The sequence below is a fragment of the Dromiciops gliroides genome, chromosome 3, assembly GCF_019393635.1.
Source record: "Dromiciops gliroides isolate mDroGli1 chromosome 3, mDroGli1.pri, whole genome shotgun sequence".
Classification (NCBI taxonomy): Eukaryota; Metazoa; Chordata; class Mammalia; order Microbiotheria; family Microbiotheriidae; genus Dromiciops; species Dromiciops gliroides.
In genome coordinates, this window is record NC_057863.1 from 451,025,203 (window position 1) to 451,047,481 (window position 22,279).

The following is a 22,279-nucleotide window of genomic DNA, read 5'->3' on the forward strand; positions in this document are numbered from 1 at the left end:
TTTTTATAAAGTCTACTATATGCCAGGTAATATTTTGAGTAAGCACTTTACACATATTATCTTATTTAAATAGAATATTATTAGGGTAGACAGAGAAGATTTTATGGAAGAAATGCATATGAAAGATGGATAGGAATTTGATTAGGTTGGTAGAACCAAAGCAGGATGTTCTAGTTGGGAATAGCATGGAATATGATGGGAAGGAGGGAGGGCAGTTCATTATGTGAAAGATGAACATATTGATGCTGTTGATTTACTGTGCTAAAGGATAACATTTAATCTTCATCGATGTTCAAATAATCTCTTAACCTAATGCTATATTTGTGTTGCTTATTAAATGTAATTAATATTTCCTATTCTCTGTTTTTTTGTTAGAAGAAAAACTAAAGGCAAGGCACCGCTTCCTCCAGCAGAGGCTAAATGCGTTGAAGGTCCTTCATATGAGCCAGTAGAATCCTCTAATTTCATCATGGAACAGAAAGAAAACATGATTGACAAAGACATTGAGCTCTCTGTGGTTCTTCCAGGGGATGTGATCAAATCCACTACTGTTCATGGCAGGTATGCCGCAGTCTAATAGGATGCTTAGATGTGACCTATTTCAGTGTTACTAACAGTGTCTTTATGTGGGATGGTTTTTGGTCATCTTATTCATCTCTCATTTTAGGAGTATTTTATTAATTATTTCCATAAATAAGTAGGCCATAAAATGTCTGCTGAATAATTTTTCTCTAAGTCCCCAGCACTCTCTATATTTTGAATTTTTCTACATTCTAGTCAAAATTTATTCCGTGCATTCAAACCTATCTCTCATATTTTTTGTTCTAAACTTCAGAAACCTGAAAAGAAAGCCTCTTTTTAGAGAAAAGGTCCACAGGCATGCTGGTATTTTGCTTTATTTCGGAGTTGTGTTTTTTTGTTAAGGTTACACATGTAAAGCATATGAACTGCATTACAGCAACTTTGAAATAACAAAAACCTTTACTTCACTAACTCTTCATTTAGATTTAAACTATTTCTTTCTGCATGTGTAAAAATAATCTGTATGCATAAAAAGAACTCACAGACTTTTGCCTCTTTGTTGAACAGTTTAGTTAATCGTTCACTATATGTAGGTAAGTTAACTGGAAAGATAAAAATAAAACTTTAACAAAGCAGCAGATGAAGATTTGATTTAGCCCACTGATATTCTTAAAACCCACATAAAAATTAAAAAGTGGGACAAAGCCAAGTCTGAGTCGCCATTCCTTTCTGATGTGGAAAATTACTTTGAACAGACAGTGTTCTTGGCCTTGCCCTTCTTTTCAGCTTTGACTACCTGAATATTATCATTGAGGGTGTTCTGAAGACATAAGCTTGCTAAGCTGCCTTCATCTTAGCATATTCACAATTATAGTACACAATAAAAACTAGATGAGCAATAAAGATGGGGTATTTAATTCTTGTTTGGGCTGGTTCTATCTAGGAGAAACATGTTCTTGAGATAACATGACAGCTTTCAGCCTGCATTTTAGGACTTATCTCCATAATTAGGTAGAATTTTGAGTCATGGAAAGTAGGTGAGAATAGGAAAATTAAGATGTATCTTTTTTTCTCTCTTACTAGACCTATGGTTTTAGTCATATGAGGAGCTTATGGTGAGAAATTTCCTCTATCCATGCAAAAGAGCACCTCTTCTCCAGTTTATAAAGTTAATTCCCAGGCCACTAAAAGGTTAAGTGACTTGCTCAAAGTCACATAACCAACATGTGTCAGGGGCATAAGGCCTCCTCTATTTGCTATTCCATGTTAGCTCTTGTGCATAGTAACATGTAATAAGCCAGTAGTTGTCAGAGACAGAATTTGAACCCAGGTCCTCCTGACTCCAAGGCCAGGTCCTTATCCACCATTCCACAGTGCCTTGAATCATCTAGTCCTGAAAATGCCTGGCGCTCAAAGCACAGGGCCCATACCAACTTTCATCAGCATTGGGCAGTTTTTCCTGAGATGGGAGTTAGGCCACAATGAGTGGGAAGGTCACTGAAGTGTGCCTGAAAGGCAGTAATAGTGTAGTCCCAGTAAGTAGCAGATATTCAGAAGAGAACTTTAGAAGCTGAAGTGGAGGAGTCCATATAAATAACAGGTGTGGCTAACCATATTCAATTTCCTAAGTTAGAAAATCTTTTATTCTCAAATGCTTTTTGACTGACTATCAGGGCTAACAGGAGTCTGTTCTCTTTAGAAGTCTACACTATCCAGTTAAACTACTCTCTTTTCATTCTTATCGTTATCATCCACTGAGTTCCAGAAAACTCTCCCATATTTCTTGACTGCAAAGTCAAGCATTGGAATTGGAATCTGTGAGATCTCAGTTCAAATTCTGCCTTGGAACTTGCTGCATGACCATAGGGAAGTCACTTAACCTTTGTCTTCTTTGATTTCCTGAACTGGAAAATGGGAACAATGATAGCACCTATATCCCAGTGTTGTTTTTTGTTTTTGTTTTTTTTTGGGTGAGGCAATTGGGGTTAAGTGACTTGCCCAGGGTCACACAGCTAATAAGTGTTAAGTGTCTGAGGCCAGATTTGAACCCAGGTTTTCCTGACTCCAGGGCCCATGCTCTATGCACTGCGTCATCTAGCTGCTCCCCCCCCCCAGTGTTGTTTTAAGAGTCAAATTAGGTAATATTTGTAAAGCACTTATCACAGCACCTGCACATAATAGGTGCTTATTTAATCAATGCTTGTTTCTTTGAGTAAGTTCCTTGGGAGTATTGAGATAGGAGTAAAATTGTTGTGTTTTACCAGGGACTGGTGATAGGGGTGTGCTAGGAGTTGGGCTGATGGTTTCTGTTTTCAGAACAAAACTGCAGATATCTAGGTTAATTTTAACCATATAACCAAAGTACCCCAACTTTCTTTCCTTTATTGCTTTTCTCAGGCACTGTATTTTTTCCCTTTTAAAAAAAATCTCTGTGGTAGTACTGAAGGCTTTGTGAGAGTGATATAGGGAAAATGCTTTCCTGCCATTGCATGTAGCCTCCTTGGTCACACAGAGCAGTCCTTGACAATTTAAGCAAAAGAAGGGAAGAACTGATATCAGTGTTTCCTGCTTTTATAGATTTCCATTTGTCTGGGTTCCATTTTTATATTCTATTTCAGAAAACACCACCTCATGTAACCACACAGATAGCAATGTTAGCTTTACCAGCCCCAGTAGGGACTAAGAAGAAGCTCCATATGCAGTGCTGAGTTTGGGGTCCTAACTGGGTTGAAATCTATCTCCAAAAGACTTACTATCTGTGTATGATTGGTCCAAGTCACTTAGCCACTTTTCTGCCTTAGTTTCCTCCTCTGAAAAATGGCATTATTATTCTACCTACCTCCTAAAGTTTCTTTGAAGAGAATAATACAAATAATACTTGTAGAGTGCTTTGGAAACCTTAAAGTACTATGTAAATGGAACAGTGGATAAGGGCACAGGGCTTGGAGTCAGGAGAACCTCAGAATCCTGCCTCAGACACTCCCCAGATGTATGACCTTGGGCAAGTCACCTAATATTTCTGTGTTCAGTTTATTCATCAGCATAATGAAGATAATTATAGTACCTACTTCACAAGAGTTGCTGTAGGCATCAAATGAGTTAACATATATCTAGGGGGAAAATATTTTGTGAAACTCAAAGGGCCTTATAAATGCTAGCTCTTGCTTGTTTGTTTTTAATGTAGTGTGAATGAGCATGTGACCAAAGCCATTCCAGACATCCAAGAGAACTCACAACTGTCGACCTAGAACCACAACCCTGTGTTTTCCTGTACTTATCCTATTTCTTCCTTTCTAATTCACAGCCATGCTTTCAAAGGCAGCATCCCTGTTTAGGAAATACATGGACAGAAGAACCTTTCTACCCATACAAGAGAATTCAGGGCCCTTTTTCTACCACTGTAAGCCTGTGGAAGGATTTAGTCCAGAGAGCTACACCAGTATATATACTTCTTTCCGTACTTTGAAGTGAAGGAGGAGTGGAACCAACATGATGATCTTTCTTTTTCCTCTTGCTCTGCTTTATACTAGACTTGTTTTTGTGGAAAGCAAAGTTAAGGGTGGTTTATATTGTGGGATACACCCTGATTCTCTCATCCTTGTGGTACAATAGTAGCCATAGTCTTAGTGAACAAATGTGTAATTTTGACTAGTAATGGCTAACTGGCCCAGCCATTTCAGATGGAGTACAGTGCCATCTGTTGGCTAAAAGTAGTATGCCAAAGAATTGAGTTTTGAGAGTAGGGTGGATGTTACTTCCTTTTGGAAGAACGGATTTAAAAGCAGGGTCTGAAATCTGAGAATTTCATAGTAAAAATAATTATAATACATTTTATAATAAAAAACATTTATATAGTGTCACTATGTGATAGGTGCTTTATAATCATCTCATTTGATCCTTATAATAATTTTGGGAGGTAAGTACTAATATTAGCCCCATTTTAAGATGAGGAAACTGAAGCAGACAGAGGTTAAGTAACTTGCCCAGGGTCACATGGATAGTAAGTGTCTGAGGCCAAATTTGAACTTGGCCAAGCTCATCCAGTGTACCACCTCCAAAACTTATTTCAATGATAGTAAATTTGTTATGAGTATATTCAAAGATTTCTTAGAAGAATTGTGAAATTATCCAAAGAACAATCTAACAAAATGGGGAAAATATATTCAGATATGGTCCTTTCATTTATTCAGGAAGCATTTATATAACAATGTTACATGCCAGGCCACACTGCATAGGTGGGGATAGAGCCCAGTAGACTTAGGTTCAGGTCCTCACTTCTGACAGGTACTAGCTCTTTGACCCTCAGCAAATCATTTAACTTCCCAGTGCTCAAGGCATACTTTTAAGCCTCAAAGTTAAAAAGAAGGTGTCATTCTTCAGGGGTCTAGGAAAGTCTTCAGTGAGAACTCTATATCTGGATTATTTATTTATTCATTCAGCTATCTATCTATTTACTTGTTTGTATATTCATTCATTTATTTATCTATCTATTCATTTATTTTTGTGGGGCAATGGGGGTTAAGTGACTTGCCCAGGGTCACACAACTAGTAAGTGTCAAGTTTCTGAGGCCGGATTTGTACTCGGGTCCTTCTGAATCTAGGGCTGGTGCTTTATCCACTGCACCACCTAGCTGCCCCTGTATACCTGGGATTTTTAATTTTTTTTTCTTAAAAGTCACTTCTCAGAATTATGTTTTTACATGCATAAGATTTAAAAGGAAATCAATTATATGGAAATACAATTATCAGAATATTTAAAAACAAAAAGCCTATGTGAAGGTTAATACCCCATTGCTCAGTACCAGCAAGGTTACATATCCAGGCCTTTGAGGCACTGTGCGTGGTGCTAATACCATAACAAAATATTAACTGGTCTAAAGGAATTTATTATGCCCTATTCAAAGAAAAACAAGTGCCTAGAAAGTTAAATACAAAATACATATGAAGTAATTTCCAGAAAGAGGTTACTAGTAACTCAAGAATCAGGATCCACTTCCAGTATTAGGCTGCACTTTACTTCATTCAAAGGAAGGTAGAGATGCTAAGGGAGCAGCTTGGTGGCATGGTGGATAGGGTGCTGAGCCTAGAGTCAAGTAGATTTGGTTTCCTGAGTTCAAATCTGGCCTCAGACACTTACTGTGTGATCATGGGCAAGTCACTTAACCCTGTTTGCCTCAGTTCCTTATCTGTAAAAGGAGCTAGAGAAGGAAATGGCAAACTGCTCCAGTATCTTGACTGAACAACAACAAAAAGGATTGCTTAGGGGTCAAGTTGGGAAGAAAGTGCATTGGCAGACATACAAGCCAACCAGTTAGGTTAGATTGAGGGAGAAAAATCTGCATGTAATAAGCCTAGAAAGGTAGGCTTATGCTTACTTTGTGATGTTCTTAAACTTTCCATATTAGCTTAGATTGTAGACCCACTCCTATTTATTAGAAGTGAACATAAATTGAGTGTACTGATGGAAATGCAATAATGTTGTTTAAAATTTTGGAAAAGTAAAGGATTCAATTCATAACTAGTATCCCTTGAAAATTTTGGGAGTTAAGTGTCAACAGACATTTATTCATTGTTGACTGTTGCTGGGCACTCTGCTACGTTCTGGGGATGCAAATAAAAGAGTCTCTGCTCTCAAGAAGCTTATTCTTTAGTAGGAGAAGACAACAACAACAACAAAAAAAGATGAAAAAGTGGGAAAAGCTACCCATGCATGGGAGAAAAAAGCGTAGAGTGTCAGGAGCAGAGCCCAGAGAGTAATGAAAGAGTGAACATGGTTGTCCTAGATTCTTACTTAAACTGGGGGCTCTGGGAGGAACCTACCAATCAGAGGAAGGGACCATGGTGGAGGAAGGACCTCCCAGGTTCACAAGGCTGCTGGGGCATGGTAGAAAAAGAAATCAAGAGAGTCGAATCCATAGAGGAGTAAGAATGGATACTGCACATGTGATAGTTATTTTGAACCTGGTTGAGGAGGAGGGAAACTGTATCCGTGTGAGTATCTGAAAAGACTGATTAGGCCAGAGGAATATCATGCCTAGGAGTGTTGTCTTGGGACTCTGGTAGTCTTGCCTTCTCTTCTCCCAGCATCAGCCTCTTGTAACAGAATCCTTTTGGAGAGGGGCAGTACCGTTAACAATAATAACAGCATTTTATGTACTGCTTGCTATGTATGAGTCACTCTACTAAGCACTTTAAAAATAGTATCTCATTTGACTTTCACCACAATGCTGGGAAGTAGTTACTGTTGTTATCCCCATTTTACAGTTTAGGAAAATGAGGCAGACAAAGGTTAAATGACTTTCCCAGGGTTACATAGTTACTAAGCATCTGAGGTCAAATTTGAACTTAGGTCTTTCTGACTCTAGGCTTAGTCTACCCACTGCCTCAACCTTAGAGAAGGTACTGATTTGGATCAGTTAGAGGTAATTTCCTCACTAATGAATTCCCTAAACCAGTAGTGTCAAACTCAGACACTACTATACTTATACAAGATCTCTACTCTCAAAAAGCTTACATTTTTTTCCAGGGAAGACAACATGTAGTATACACATGCACATTTGCATATGTATGTATGCACATAACACAAACATATATGCACATATACACACAAAGGTGTGCTCATAAATGTCTAACAACTGGCTTTCAGGGGGATAAAATGTAAGCATGACACACTTTTAAATGTAATCTGTATTAGCATTTTCTCCAACATTTTCCTAAGTTTAGGCCATCAACAAAGTAAAATCGAGCCCTGATCTGTAACATTTGCTGATTTCTGAGGTGTACATGTTCTGACTGAAAACTTGATAATTTCCTTTCAAACCAGATCCAGTTGGTTCTAACATACCCTTGTATATAGAGTTCAAGGGTAATTTCCGCAGCAGTGAATTCCTTAGAACGCAGTTTCCTAGAACACTGCTGTCAAACTCAAATGTAAACAGCAACTAAACTGTACCTAAAGATCCCTACAGGCCTCATGTTGTCTTAGAAGACTACATACTAATATGCTTTCTTGCATTTTTTAGTTTTTTGTTAAATATTTCCCAATTGAATTTTGATCTGATTATTTAGGAGTATTGCTGCCTGCTGAGTTTTTGATATGTTTCTCACAGACCATTAAAATCCCAGATTTGGCATCTACCCCAAACCTGTCTAATAGGCCATGAAAAATTTTTTTTTAAAAATTAAACAAAATGGGGCAACTAGATGGTGCAGTGGATAAAGCACTGGCTCTGGATTCAGGAGTACCTGAGTTCAAATCCGGCCTCAGACACTTAGCACTTACTAGCTGGGTGACCCTGGGCTATTCACTTAACCCCCATTGCCTTACCAAAAAAAGAAAAAAAAAGAAAAAAAATTAAACAAAAAAAGAAAAATATTAAAATTACACATCATACCTTTGCTATTATAGTTCTCCCTGAATGAGAGTTGGCAACTTTGAAATACTGTCTTGAAAGGGACATAAAATAGGTTGGTTTATAAATTAGGTACTTAAAACTTCTGAACACTAATTATAAGTGTCCAGTAAATAATATCTAGAAATGATAAGTTTAGAAAGGTTGAGTCCCCGTACTTTTTTTTTTTTTAAATACGGGTTGATAAATTATCATCTCTCTAGGAGTGAACCTACGTCATACCTCTGCTTAGAAAATTTCAGTTGTTCACTGTGGTTTTGAAATAAAAATAAAACTCTCTTTTGGCATTTAAGGTCCTCCCCCAGGCGAGCGCCTAGTTACCTTTCTGGTCTTTTGTTCATGAACTCCACATTCCAGGCAAACTGAACTAGGTAATCACCCCCCAGATTCAGCACTCCATCTCCAATATCAGTGTTCTCTTAACTCATCCTCTGTGCATGTAATGTTGTCCCTCCTTAATTGCATTTCAAAACTCTTACCTTTTTCTATGATTCAGTTTAGATGTCACATCGTCCAAGAAACTTTTCTTAATTGTGCTGGTGTTCTTGGTACTGCACTTGAGATCCCTGGACTCATAACCTTCTTCTCCTAAGAGCTTCTGGTGTCCCATTGCAAAAAATATCCTTTCTCCCTCTCTCACCTCAACAGTACCTGACATTTCCTGCCTCCAGGCTGATTCTTGAGGACCACTGGCCAAAATAGTGGCCAGGTTTTTATTTTTAAATACCATCTCTTGCTTCTTGACCTAGCTCCCAGACTCTTCAGGATGTAACTCTTCCTGCTTATGTCTGTCTTGATACAAGCTTCCCAGTCCCTTACAGGGCACAGCTAGACAGCCTGAAGTGAGGTTCAGCACCTTGAGGGATAACCTAGAGCCTTTGAATCACCCACTTGCCTCAGTGGACCTCTCCCTATACACCGATATTCTTCTTGGGTTTTTGCCCCAGTACTTCCTCTTCTCACTGCAGTGGAAAGTATTGAAACCTGAGACTGCCTATGACCATACCCTCCCCTAACCAGTCCAGCTGTACATTCCATCATTTCGTATTCCACCTCAACCCTGCGTCCCAACTCCAGACCTGTCTTCCCCTTCCATGGTGTCCTCTGGGATTCCTGCTCCATAATTACCAAATTTCTTGTGTTTAATCCCCTTCTTTCTCACTCTTTACTCACTAAGATCTAGCTTCTCTCCTGATGCTGCTGCATCCATGGCCATCCTTTTCTATGCTGGTTGCACATTCTCTCATCACCATGGTCTCACTGGTACACCATGAGAAAATCAGAATAATAGTCCTTTCTTTGAAGTTTCCATTTCCACACTTTCCCTTTACTGCCATCACTTGGCAACCTTTCTCCTCCTTTGAGATTCATCCTATACAAAGTGATCACCTTATCCAGTCTGGGTAACCATTATCTACCATCCCCAGGACATTGTCCCTTCTTTCTCAGTTAATGGATAACTCTGTTCTCCTCTCCAATCCAATTTCTTTCCTTATACCAGGGAATTTCTACTTCAAATGAGATAATATGTAAAGCACTTTGCAAATCTTAAAGCTATATATAAATGATAATGATTGTTTTCATCTTCATTATGGTTATTATTGTTTGTGTACATATTGATGTTCCCTCAAATACCATAACCTAGCAGTTCCTCAACTTATTTAGCTACCCGGCCTAGTCCTCCCTACCTCAGCTATACATAAGTTGTTGTTGAATTATTTGAGTTGTATCCAACTCTTTGATCCCTCTTTGTGGTTTTCTTGGCAAAGATACTGGAGTAGTTTGCTATTTTCTTCTCTGGCTCATTTTATAGATGAGCAACTGAAGCAAATAGGGTTAAGTGACTTGCCCAGGGTCACACTTCTAGTAAGTGTCTGAGGCTGGATTCAAATTCATGAAGATGAGTCCTCTTAATTCTTAGTCTGGAGGGAACCGATTTTCAGAGAAGTGAAATAACTCATCCAAAAATGGTGGTTGAGCCAAGGTTTTCAAATCTGGTATACTTCCTACTATAGACACCTCATTAGTGGTTTAGATACCTTGCCTTTATGAACTTATTAGATCCAAACTTGCCCCTTTATTGGCCTGGTTAAACCTCAAACTGGCTCTGAAAAAACTCTGATTTTCAGTGGTCCTTACTATTGTAAGGGCCACATTTAATATGGGGAAATTAATTGGGCAGCTCGCTGTAACATTGGGGTAAGAAAGGAGATTAAAAACCTCTTTCAGAAAAAACAAAACAGGGTTTATTGATAGGAACAAATTTAAAACACAAGTAAGGTTAATAAAAATAGGGACAAAGAAAAAAGGAATAGGAAAAGGAAAATTATACAACCTGCAATCACTCCACCTCCCGGACTCAGCAGTTCCGTTCATACCAGAATGAATCTCTCTTCTCTTCTTCTTCCCAGAAAACCCCCTCTCTCACAGGAAACAGAGCGGCCACTCATACACATCCCTAAACTAATTGGCTGGCAGCCCTGATTGACAGAATTAACAGGTGGTTGTAGAACTGCCAGCCTCCCCAGCTTCCAGACGCTGAAGGTCACCTGACTACCCTCACCAGGCTTCTAGTCATGGTAATTTGGCTAGGCCTATGTAGGCATCGGCCTGTGGTGATGATGTGAGCTGCAGCGCCATGGAAGCAGCCACAGCCGGGTGGATGGTGCACTGTGCTGACACAGAGGGGGCATTGCCTGAAGCTGGCTGGGGCATGCGTCGGGGCTTCTAGTTTTAGCCAAAGATGGGGTCATAGAAACCTCAAATCACAATTAGTTTTTTTTTTTTCGTTGAGGCATTGGGGTTAAGTGACTTGCCTAGGGTCACACAGCTAGTAATTGTTAAGTGTCTGAGGCTGGATTTGAACTCAGGTCCTCCTGAATCCAAGGCCAGTGCTCTATCCACTGTGCCACCCAGCTGCCCCCCCCCAATTAATTTCTTACATTATGGAGTATGCACCTAGTGACCATAATTGTCCTTATTTTGCAGCAAACCCATGATGGATTTGCTAATATATCTTTGTGCACAATACCATTTAAACCCATCAAGCTATACAATTGACCTGCTATCCGCAGAAAAAACTCCAATTAAGTTTAAACCCAACACACCAATTGGAATGCTGGAAGTGGAGAAGGTCATTCTAAAAGCAAAAAATCTGGATAAGAAGAAGCCTACACCAGTGATACCAGAGGTAAGAACCATCCTTCTGGCTTTGATGTCATAATGTAAGTTAAGAGAGATGTCATATCGTGCATGGTTACTTTTTAGTTATTAAAAACGCTTTATTATAATTTAATTGAAAACAGATTTGGTGAATGGAATGTGACTAAAAGGTACCATTAAGTCTTAAGTGTATAAATGACTGGGGGGAAAATGGTTACTGAGAGCCACATAGAGGCAGGATTTGGGAGAATCCTTTCAGGTGTTATGCATCTTCAGGCCCAAATCAGATCATGCTTTGCCAGCTTTTCAGATTAGTTATAATACAACCATTTTCTCTTAAGAAGAATTCAAAGTAAATATTTACTATTCTAAAACTTCTTGAAATATTGCCTTAACTAGATAAAAGAATAGTCTTTTGATTAACAACAGTAAACCATAAATGATTTTCAGGGTAGGCTATTCTATTGACTATATAATTTTCTTTATTATATGTTTTTAAAAGTTATATTTCATGTCAGTCACCTTTTTGTATTCATTTTCTGGATAAATTGAATTAATCGCTGTGTGCAGTGAGATATAGGGACTTATAAAATACAGAAAATTTAGTCGTCATTAATTATATAAATCTATGTTACTTTATGGAACACAGAAGTTTGTATATTCAACAAAAATAGCATTGACAGAATAAAACTTATGGTATGGTATTTATTTGATAAACATAATTACTTTAAAAAACTTTTCTTCTCAAGCTTCCTTCATTTTTAATAAAGTGAGTTTATTTTTAAATTATATTTTGATGTCTTTTCTCTTTCTATATCACATGTGTTCATGGATCTATCCCATCACCACTCCTTGTAACTAAGATTTTAAAAAGAAAGAAAAAAGCAAATCTAACCAATACATTGAACACTAACAATATATAGACTGTTTCATACTGATAATTCCCTCACTTCTGTTATGAGGTTCATTTTCTCAGTTTTTCTCCAATCTAGGCTGATTCATTCAAATTAAACAGCATTTGATTTCATTCTTTTCCCCCCATTTACATTTGGAATGGGGTGTTCAAGAAGGACTAGCACTTCTGGTGTGAGCCTTTATTAAGGCAGCTTATCCACTTTTGATGTCCATGTGGTCACCCAACTCTCATCTGTGGCTCCAAGAAACCGTAACATGCACAATAGCCACACCCCAGTAAATGGTTTTGACAGACAATATAAAACAGGTTGAGGGTATCTGATGGGCCTCAGACCCACTGGGGGATGTCTACTACCAGCACACTTTCCCGAATGGAATGGAATGGATGTATGAAAACAAATTGTTGCAGTGACCATGAAGGCGGCTGAAGCCGGCACTGTGGAGCACATAGAGCTTAGTTAGACATTGAAAACACCAAGATCATCCACTGCATCCCAGGCTATCACCAGTCCTCTTGAGTTTTGTCTTTCTCCTTGACTTTGATGACTCTGGAAGAGAGAATGAGGCTGATGACTTTGTGCAACTCTGTTTCACTTAAATTGAATTCATGCTTGAGGTAAGGCATCACCCTATGATGCCATTGGTTCTCTTCAAAAACAAAGGACAGGGGACAGCTAGGTGGCGCAGTGGATAGAGCACCGGCCCTGGAGTCAAGAGGACCTGAGTTCAAATCTGGCCTCAGACACTTAACACTTACTTAGCTGTGTGACCCTGGGCAAGTCACTTAACCCCCAACTGCCTCTCTAAAAACAAAAAAACAAAACAAAACAAAAAAAACAAAGGACAAACAACTATATTTTGTGTAGTCATAGTGTATATTGTTTTCCTTGTTCATGACCATTGTTTTTTTTTTTTGTGGGGCAATTGGGGTTAAGTGACTTGCCCAGGGTCACACAGCTAGTAAGTGTTAAGTGTCTGAGGCCAGATTTGAACTCAGGTCCTCCTGAATCCAAGGCTGGTGCTCTATCTACTGCACCACTTAGCTGCTCCATGACCATTGATTTTTGAAAACATAAAACTCCTTTGAATTCATGAATATAACCTGGAAGGACAAAAGCAAATTATATACAGAAAAATGGAAAAGATTTGCCAGTGTTTTTCTACTGTCTATTCTCATCATCAGTTGCAATGGAACCACTGAATCTGGACAGTCTAACACCTCAGTCTACTACTGAAAGAACTGGTAATGACACTGAAGAAAATGAAGTGGAAAAGAGCAGCCAGATCAGACCAAGTGCACACATAGAAGAAATAATCTGTGCTGAAGACTTACATCCAACATCACTAAAGAACTAATTTTCAAGATAAATTCCTCTGTTTACAAAGGATATACAAAATGTTTGAGGAGGAAAATTATATGAAATATCTTTAGCAAATAAAATGAGCAGATCTCAGCAATTATCATTTATATGCTTACTTTCTCATCTCTATGAAATCTTTATGAAGCACTGCAAAAACACTAAGTAAAACAGAAATAGAATATGTTACTGAATTTTAAAAAAGGGTAATTTGTCCCTAATAACCAAGTAGGATGGATAATTGGATTCATATCCATATGTTGGGGGGCAGCTAGGTGGTGCAGGGGATAGAGTGCTGGGCCTGGAGTCAGGAAGACACTTACTAGCTGTATGACCCTGGGCAAGTCACTTAATCATGTTTGCCTCAGTTTCCTCATTGGTAAAATGAGCTGGAAAAGGAAATGGCACACCACTCCAATATCTTTGCCTAGAGAACCCCTCCCCAAAGGGGTCACAAAATGTTGGGCATTGCTGGGAAAAAAACAAACAAATTAAATCCATACCTTACAGCACATACCAAAATAATTTCTACTTGGATCATCAATCAAAACATATTTTTTGAAATTCTGTAAAAACTTAAATAAAAAAGAATAATATATTTCCCAACTATGGAGAACATGGATTACTATATCAATTCATTTCAAGAAGTATTTACAGAATATTTGTATTCTAGGTAATTGGAACAAAAATACCCATATAATCTCATTACACAAATGAGTATAATACGAAGAAAATTGAAGTGGGAGGAAATGTTAACGTCTTAAAACGTCAAAGAATCACATGGAAAGAGGCATTTGAATCCAGCAAGTATTTGACATGGAGGAAAATGAAGTTTGAAAATCTTTTTATAAGAAGGTCTTTCTCATGCGTGTGAAGATCATATGATTTTTTTTTTCTTTTTGAAAAAAGAACTTTGGGAGCATCTAGGTGGCGTAGTGGATAGAGCACCAGCCCTGGAGTTGGGAGGACCTGAGTTCAAATTGGGCCTCAGACGCTTGACACTTACTAGCTGTGTGACCCTGGGCAAGTCACTTAACCCCAATTGCCTCACCAAAAAAAAAAAAAGAAAAAAGAAAAAGAAAAACAACTTTGAAAGACTTAAGAACTCCAATGCAATGTGTAATCATGTCTTTAGAGGTTCTATAATGAAGTGTGTTAGCTGGTTCCTGGCAGAAACATGTTGGACATAAGGTGCAGAAAGAGTTATAAATTTTTGGACTAGGTATAACCAGAGTGAACTTTAATTGATCTTTTCAAATATAATAGATGCATATGCTCACCAAAGGTAGTCAGCAAATTATGAAAGTGATGACATGCACAAAGTCTTAAGAGAAAGAAAGGTTCCCTTTGGATCTTATGCAAATTTTCTATGTACTTTTGTAGATGCTGTTGTGTTTTTTGCATTGGATCCCAGTATCCAAAAAGACTTCTTCAATGAAATAAATATCTGTTGCTACTCAGAGAAATCAGTCTAGTCCATATAGGAGAGAACCCCCCCTCCCGAAAAAAAAACACACAAAACCCCTAAAGAAATAAAGATTGCCTGTTTAATTTATACTGACATGAATTAGGTTGGCAAGGTATATTCTCTGAGTATTTGTGCAATGAAAGTACCCAGAATAAATTGATAGTTCACACCTAAATATAAATACAAATGCAGATACACATAAAACACTAAGCACCTAAATTAGAAGAGACCTCATATAAATCTATTAATTAGTAAAGCATTAGCAAAAAATGTACTTCCTGAATAAAGAGTAAAAAATAACTTTATCTTTGTATGTTTTCTAAATTTAAAATAATAATATAAAACAAGATAACTCATTAATTAATCTCTCTTAAACTTTGTTGAATCAGTCAATCAATTAGCATTTATTAAGGGTCCATAATGTGCTGAGGAAATAAATATATCTCGTGGTTTGATGTTAAAGTGCTATATATTATACTAAATTGATACCTTTTGGCTTAAATATTCTTTTATAGAACTAGGAAAAAGTTGATCAAAATAACTTTTAGAGGGGCAGCTAGATGGTGCAGTGGTTAAAGCACCGGCCCTGGATTCAGGAGTATCTGAGTTCAAATCAGACCTCAGACACTTGACACTTACTAGCTATGTGACCCTGGGCAAGTCACTTAACCCCCATTGCCTGCAAAAAACCCCCAAACAAACAACCAAACAAACAAAATAACTTTTAGATATGGGTATTAATCATGTGGAATAATTGCTAGGAAGATGAATTCTAGGTTTCCAGGTCATTGAAATACATTTGGTTCTTTTATTAGTTTTTAATATTACTCTGGCTGTTAGGTGACAGAGTGGATAGAACAGTGGGCTTGGAACCAAGAAGACTCATCTTCCTGAGTTTAAATCTGACCTCAGACACTTAACTAACTCTGTGACCCTGGCCAAATCACTTAACCCTGTTTGCCTCAGTTCAACATCTGTAAAATGAGCTAGAGAAGGAAATGGCAAATCATTCTAGTATCTTTGCCAAGAAAACCCCAAAAGGGGGTTACAAAGAGTCAGATACCACTGAAATTACTTGACACAACAAAAACATTACAATGACTTTAATTTTTATATTTTATTTCAGCAAACTGTACGAGTAGTGATAAACTACAAAAAAACACAGAAGACAGTTGTGAGAGTTAGTCCACATGCATCCCTTCGAGAACTCACCCCTATTATCTGTAGTAAATGTGAGTTTGACCCTTTGCACACCATATTGTTGAAGGACTACCAATCTCAGGAGCCTCTTGACCTGGCTAAGTCCTTTAATGACCTTGGACTACGAGAACTCTATGCAATGGATGTTAGCAGAGGTAGGACTATTTTGTTTCATTTTCATTTGATAGTTGATATATCATGTGTTTTCTCTATTTAACTGGTAAATTAATAAATTTTGTATATACTGTGGGACAAGAAAGTAAGGGAAACTGAACCATAAAAACATCACTGATTTTATTTCATGAAACTGGAATAAGAAACTGAATTTCTCAGCTAAAGATGATAATTTCCATTTCTCATCAACTTAAAATTTTTGGCTAAGAATGGAATAGCTAACACAGCTTCTTGAATTTAAACAGAAAAAAAAATTGAGTAACATCTTGTGAATTCCTTGTTCTTCTAATAAAGTGTGAACTGCTATTGACTGACTAAAGTCCCATCTGTATCCATTTATTTCATTTAAGTTTAACAATATCATGTTAAAAATGTCTCAAACCTAGCATCTGACATAAGCTGGTTACAAATGATTTTGTTAAATATATACTTGGAGACCTAAAAAGAAGTATTCCATGCAACTTTAACAAACAGCAAAATAATTTCATGTTCTAAGATTTGAAGATTTTTAAAGCATGTTGGTTTGGCATGCTTTTATAAAAGTTTCCAATGTATAAATGCAGGCATATGTGTTCCTAATAAATACTGATATTATTGTTTGGATTTATAAAATAATTTTCGTCTTTGTAGCCTTTTGAAGGAAATAAATTTTGAAGAAAGAAAACAATTATTCTGCCTTTAGAAAATATTAACACTTCCCCTAAGAGGGTGTTAAGATATAATTTACACCCCTTTCTTTGACACAGCAACATTTTGAACTTGAACAAAAATCGTAATTATAGTCAACTTACCCTTTTTTACCCCCTCCCTCTATAGCTCCTTCTGTTACTGACTTCAGTTTATCATCTTTACAAGGTAAGAGCTATGGATTTGGGTTTTTAATATAACACACAGTAGGTAGATCTGCGTCACACCATGACATTTCTACTTATTGGTCACTGGGTAAATTGAAAGTCTATCTAAGTTCTAGAATACTTGCTGAGCTTTCACAAATTGTTATCAACAAGGGCACAACCAGCATAAGTGCTCTGGCAGCTTATGGATTTTAATTTAGAATAGCATTGATTTCATTCACTCAAATGTGCTTTCAAAAGTTACCACTCAGATTCTGAAAAATGTGTTATATACCCTCTCCTCACTTCCTGAACTTGTTGTATCAGAATCTCCGAGCTAGAAGTCACCTTCAAGGTTTTTCTGTCCAGGCTCCTGTGCAGTTCAGGAGCCCTGTTGACAATATGTTTGATAGATAGTTAGCCTCCTGTGGAAGGCTCACTACCTTATAAAGCATACCATTCCATTTTGGGAATAACTTTAATTGTTAGGAAATCAACCCTTTCTTGCTGCTTCTGATTCTGAGAGATGACAATACAGTAACCATAGATAAAAATTTGCATGGAAAGTATTACTAAGAATATCTGGTTGGCTGGACAGGTTGTGCTATATTCCCAGCAAGTTTTTCTTCTATTTGTCTTTCAATTTATCCTCAACCAAATGCTTTCTGCTATTCATATTTCCTTGGGCTAATGGATGCCTGTGTAATTTACCTGAAATTTCCACACATATGGGCATTTAAGGGAAATCATTCTAAAATGAAAGGCAAATGCTATTTTTCTCTCAAAGGCAAATTATACAAAATAATTTTACTGCAGATCTTTTTAGCTCTTGTGGCTTAGTGGAAAGAGGGCAAACTTTGACTCCTTGAAGACACATGTGTATAAACATGTGTGACATAGCATGCCTCTATACACATACTAGCTATGTTAACTTTAAGCAAGTCACTCAGTGTTTTTATATAACCACACATATTACTAAGCAGATAAATTAGAAGGTGCTAACCTATATCAGCAGAGAGATTTTCCACACTGGGAGTTTCCTACACTGATAAACTTACAGGTCTGGCTGTATAAATTAAGTTATAGAATAGAATTAGTTTCATATGAAAGGATCTTAGTTTTTTAATCCCCTTTTGAATACCTAGGAAATCATCTCGTTCTAGCCAGATGAGTGAGAACAAAATTTAAAACATTTTTCTTTCTTTCTTTCTTTCTTTTTTTTTTTTGTGGGGCAATGGGGGTTAAGTGACTTGCCCAGGGTCATACAGCTAGTAAGTGTCAAGTGTCCGAGGCTGGATTTGAACTCACGTCCTCCTGAATCCAGGGCTGGTGCTTTATCCACTGTGCCACCTAGCTGCCCCAATTTAAAAGATTTTTAAAAGCAGAATGAAAGGAAGAAAATATTAACACTTTGTGGAGAATCCTTTTTGCTTTTCTCTTAAAAAATAATTTATAATGATAACAAAAACAATTTGTTCTTTTATGTTAGAAGTTAAGACATTATAAGCTCTATCTTCTTCATTTGTAAAACTGGGTAAAATGATCTCTCAGGGACCCCTTAATCTCAATTTGTAATTTGAGAAACAGAGAATATAGATACTGATAACTGGTAAATTAGAAAGGTTTTTGTTGTAGATCATTTGACATCTCATCCACTTTCACCTTCACTCTTCTCCAAACCTCAGTTGGAGACTAAAGGTCATGGTGTAGACTATCCTAATTCAAGTGGTTGGTACCTTAGCCAGCATCAAGTGTAGATTAATTGGTGATCTCAAAAGAGAGTTAGATGTAGAATTCCAAGTATTGTTCAGCTACTCTCCCCCATTGTTCTTTCTTCTTGTCACTGTTATGGCTCCCTGGGAAACCCCCCACAAATATTGGTCAAGGGTTTGCTTTAGGAGAAAGGAAAGTATTAGAAACTTGGGAGCCTAGTTCTGTGTCAACTTTATCTTTACCTCATGGTAACTTCTGTTACACTTCCCCACCAAGCTTTGTGTTGCTTAAAGTTAAATACTAATGACTGCCAGTTGTTCCAACTCTTGAGAATTTTAGTCCTCATGGATTAATAACATTTCAAAATCTAAATTAATTATTCAGCACTGATTCTTTGCTTTCTTTATTGGTTTTAAAATTCCATGTTGCCATTCAGGTTTACTTTTTTTTTTCAAGTTTCTCATATGTATTGTATAAATAATATTTGGTTTAGTTATTACTCAGTGTTGGTAACCTCAATATATAGAACAATTAACAGCAATTGGACATTAGGGAACAAAATCTTTTTATGTCACTTGAAATCACAAATTTTAGAATACTCCAGTAGACAATTATGTCCACTGACAAAGTCTTAATATTGTAGCCCACCTACCTTGGAGATGTGGCGCCAGAAAGGGAAAGTCATGATATTCTAGAAGCTGTGATGCTGAATGGTGAATGAAATTTATGTGTGTTGGGTGGAGCTGAGGAGCAGTGAAACTGCTAAAGTGTTCTTCCTCATCCCACCTTGAGTTTTACCTACTTTCTCATTTTTTCCCCTTTCTTTACTTTCTCTCTTTCTTACTGTCCCTTTGTCCCTTCTTGTGTATTTCTCTTCTGTCTCATTCATATTCTTTTTTTCCCTCTCATGCTTCTCCCACATGTCTCTTTTTTAATTCACCATGATATTTAATTATTTTTTAAATTTGTTGTACATAGGAAATAAACATTTTATTTCCTATTAATCATTTTAAAATAAGATAATGGAATGTCTTAGATTTTTAAAAATACCCCCCTCTAAAACAAAACAAAACAAAATCTCCAAACTCCAACCCTCAATTAAGTTATTTAATTTTCTTATGGCTACTCCCTCATTTGTCAGAATTTCTCAATAGAAAAGTTACCCTTCTGAGTGAAAGGAAAAGCTGTTTGGCAATATTTTAAGATAAATTATCTTTAAATAATTTGATGGTGCTATAACTGTTCCAACAAAGATTCTTTATTTTAGTGTCAGAGGTATACATGTCCTACATTTCAGATTATAATTGAACTTTGGGAAGACTTTACTTCCTGCTAACAGATTATTACTTTTAGATAATTAAGAAATTAATTAGGGGGTATGGCTCTGGTAATTTTATTAAAATAAAATTAATTGTTGAACTGAAAATAGAGAAGATATGCATCTCATCAGATAAAGAAAGTTCATGGGGGAAAGTGTCAAGTGTTTGAAGCAAGTCAGTCATTTGGAAAATATGAAAACCAAAATGTCACTTTTAAGTTTTCTTTAATATTGATGGCAACCAAAAGTGCTTGGCATCCGTCACTAGTAAAATACCATAAGAAAAACCAGCAGCCAATCCCTCTCATCATCTGTTATAAATCTTTTAGAAAGTCTTGAATTGTATTTTTACTTCTTAAATTCATATAATTTGTTACATTAAGAAAACACTTGTTTACATTAGAGATATCTTTAAAAAAACTAACAATAATATGAGACAACATTTAAACATGTTTATGCATAGACCTAGACAAATTTTATTATTCTATAATCAAAGTCTTTTCTAATTTAAGTCTATGCTTGAAGCATATAGTAATAACCCTGAAGCCTTTTGACCAAGTGTTCAATAATAATTTGGATTCATGTGTTTTACAGAATACAATGTTATTTATGATAACTTTAGTTATGAGCCAAAAGCATAAATTAAAATGAGAAAACAGTAATATGATAGATACTTTTCAAGGCCCAGTTAAAACAACTTTTGGGCATTTACTTTCTTAAATTTTGTAGTTATTATTTAATACACACATTTTAAAATGGACAGTGATAGAAAGAAACCTAAGGAAATGGATGTCTGAGATAAGGAAACAAACAAAAAGAGTAATGTGTCTTTCTTTTATTTTAGACTCCTGCCAAATATCTCCCAACCTAGACATTATGAAGGAAAAAGAAAATAAAAAGTTTTTCAGCTTTTTTCAACGCAGCAAGAAAAGAAGAGAGCAAGTAAGCAGTTTTAAAGTTCAGGATGCAACTTGTAACGTTACTTATAAACTTTAAAACAAGGCTCAGTATTTTATTTTCTGAAGCTTCACCAATACTTATGGTATTTTCCCCCCTCTCCCCAACCCTTTTTTTCTCCATAAGACTTCAAGTGCTCCAGCAACTCCATTGATAAGTAAACCTCGGCCAACTTTTACAAGATCAAATACCATTTCTAAACCATATATTTCAAATACATTGCCGTCTGATGTGCCAAAAAAGAGGAGAGCTCCCTTACCTCCAATGCCAACCTCTCAGAGTTGCCCACAGGATCTTGTACATACTCAGACAAGACCAGCTTCCTGTGTAGTGAAATCCATTAGTGTGGATGAAACAAATAAGGTGAATTATTGTTATTGTTGTTTTTAAACTATTCTTTCTTCTTTGGTTACTAATACTCTTGAGAAGGGAAGATCTAGCTACTGGGGGAGGGGTAGTGTCAGGTAATGTTGCTAGGAATTCAGCCTATATAAAGTTTTGTATACATAATATATGCATGTATAATATAAAGTTTTATTATTATATGATGTTTATATGGTTTATATAATTCTTTTTTTTTACTATAAGCAGAAATATGTGACTAATGACCAGAAATTTTCACTTTGAAGAAAATAATTCATTCATTAATATGAGTTATCAGAAAGTACTGAGAAGGTTCTAAGGCCTATATTATGACCTTGTTCTAATACTTGGACCATGCTTGCTCACAAGCTAATGTATATATGCTCCCTGTGAGGCTCTTATGTTGGGAACTCCTCTACTACTATCAAAATGACCTATGTACAAATTTTTAAACATTCCTCATCAGATCAACAGTTGTCATAAGTGACTTTGTTGACTGCCTGCTGGCTTTACAGTAGCATCCCAGGTGTTATACAGAAATTACACTAAAACAAAATGTGGGCATGAGGAAAATAAATGCTTGAATTTGTGATTAAGAGGGGAAGGAAAGTAACTGGAACCAAGTTGTTATTGCTTTGTTCAGTTGTTTTTCAGTTGTATCTGACTCTTCATGACCCCCTTTGGGGTTTTCTTGGCAAAGTTACTGGAGTGGTTTGCCATTTCCTTCTCCAGTGGATTTAGTGTTTTATTGTTTATGAAGTTTTTTCCCCCTTTTTTCCATTTATTTAAAATTTTATTTTTCCCCAATTACATGTAAAAATTTTTAACGTCCATTTTTAAAACTTTGTGCTCCAAATTCTCTTTCTCCTTCCCTACCTCCCTTA

At 36.6% G+C, this 22,279-nt stretch overlaps 1 protein-coding gene across 3 annotated transcripts in view; it reads left to right on the top strand.

The window, feature by feature from the left end:
• COBLL1 (cordon-bleu WH2 repeat protein like 1) overlaps window positions 1-22,279 on the top strand; it is a 185,613-nt gene that overhangs the window by 112,686 nt on the left and 50,648 nt on the right. For all 3 annotated transcript variants that reach the window (XM_043996060.1, XM_043996059.1, XM_043996061.1), the window contains 6 exons: window positions 376-561; window positions 10,923-11,124; window positions 15,964-16,192; window positions 17,028-17,066; window positions 20,920-21,017; window positions 21,159-21,395. In XM_043996060.1, coding sequence (XP_043851995.1) covers window positions 376-561; window positions 10,923-11,124; window positions 15,964-16,192; window positions 17,028-17,066; window positions 20,920-21,017; window positions 21,159-21,395 — 991 coding nt within the window. The remainder of the gene's footprint in view (window positions 1-375; window positions 562-10,922; window positions 11,125-15,963; window positions 16,193-17,027; window positions 17,067-20,919; window positions 21,018-21,158; window positions 21,396-22,279) is intronic.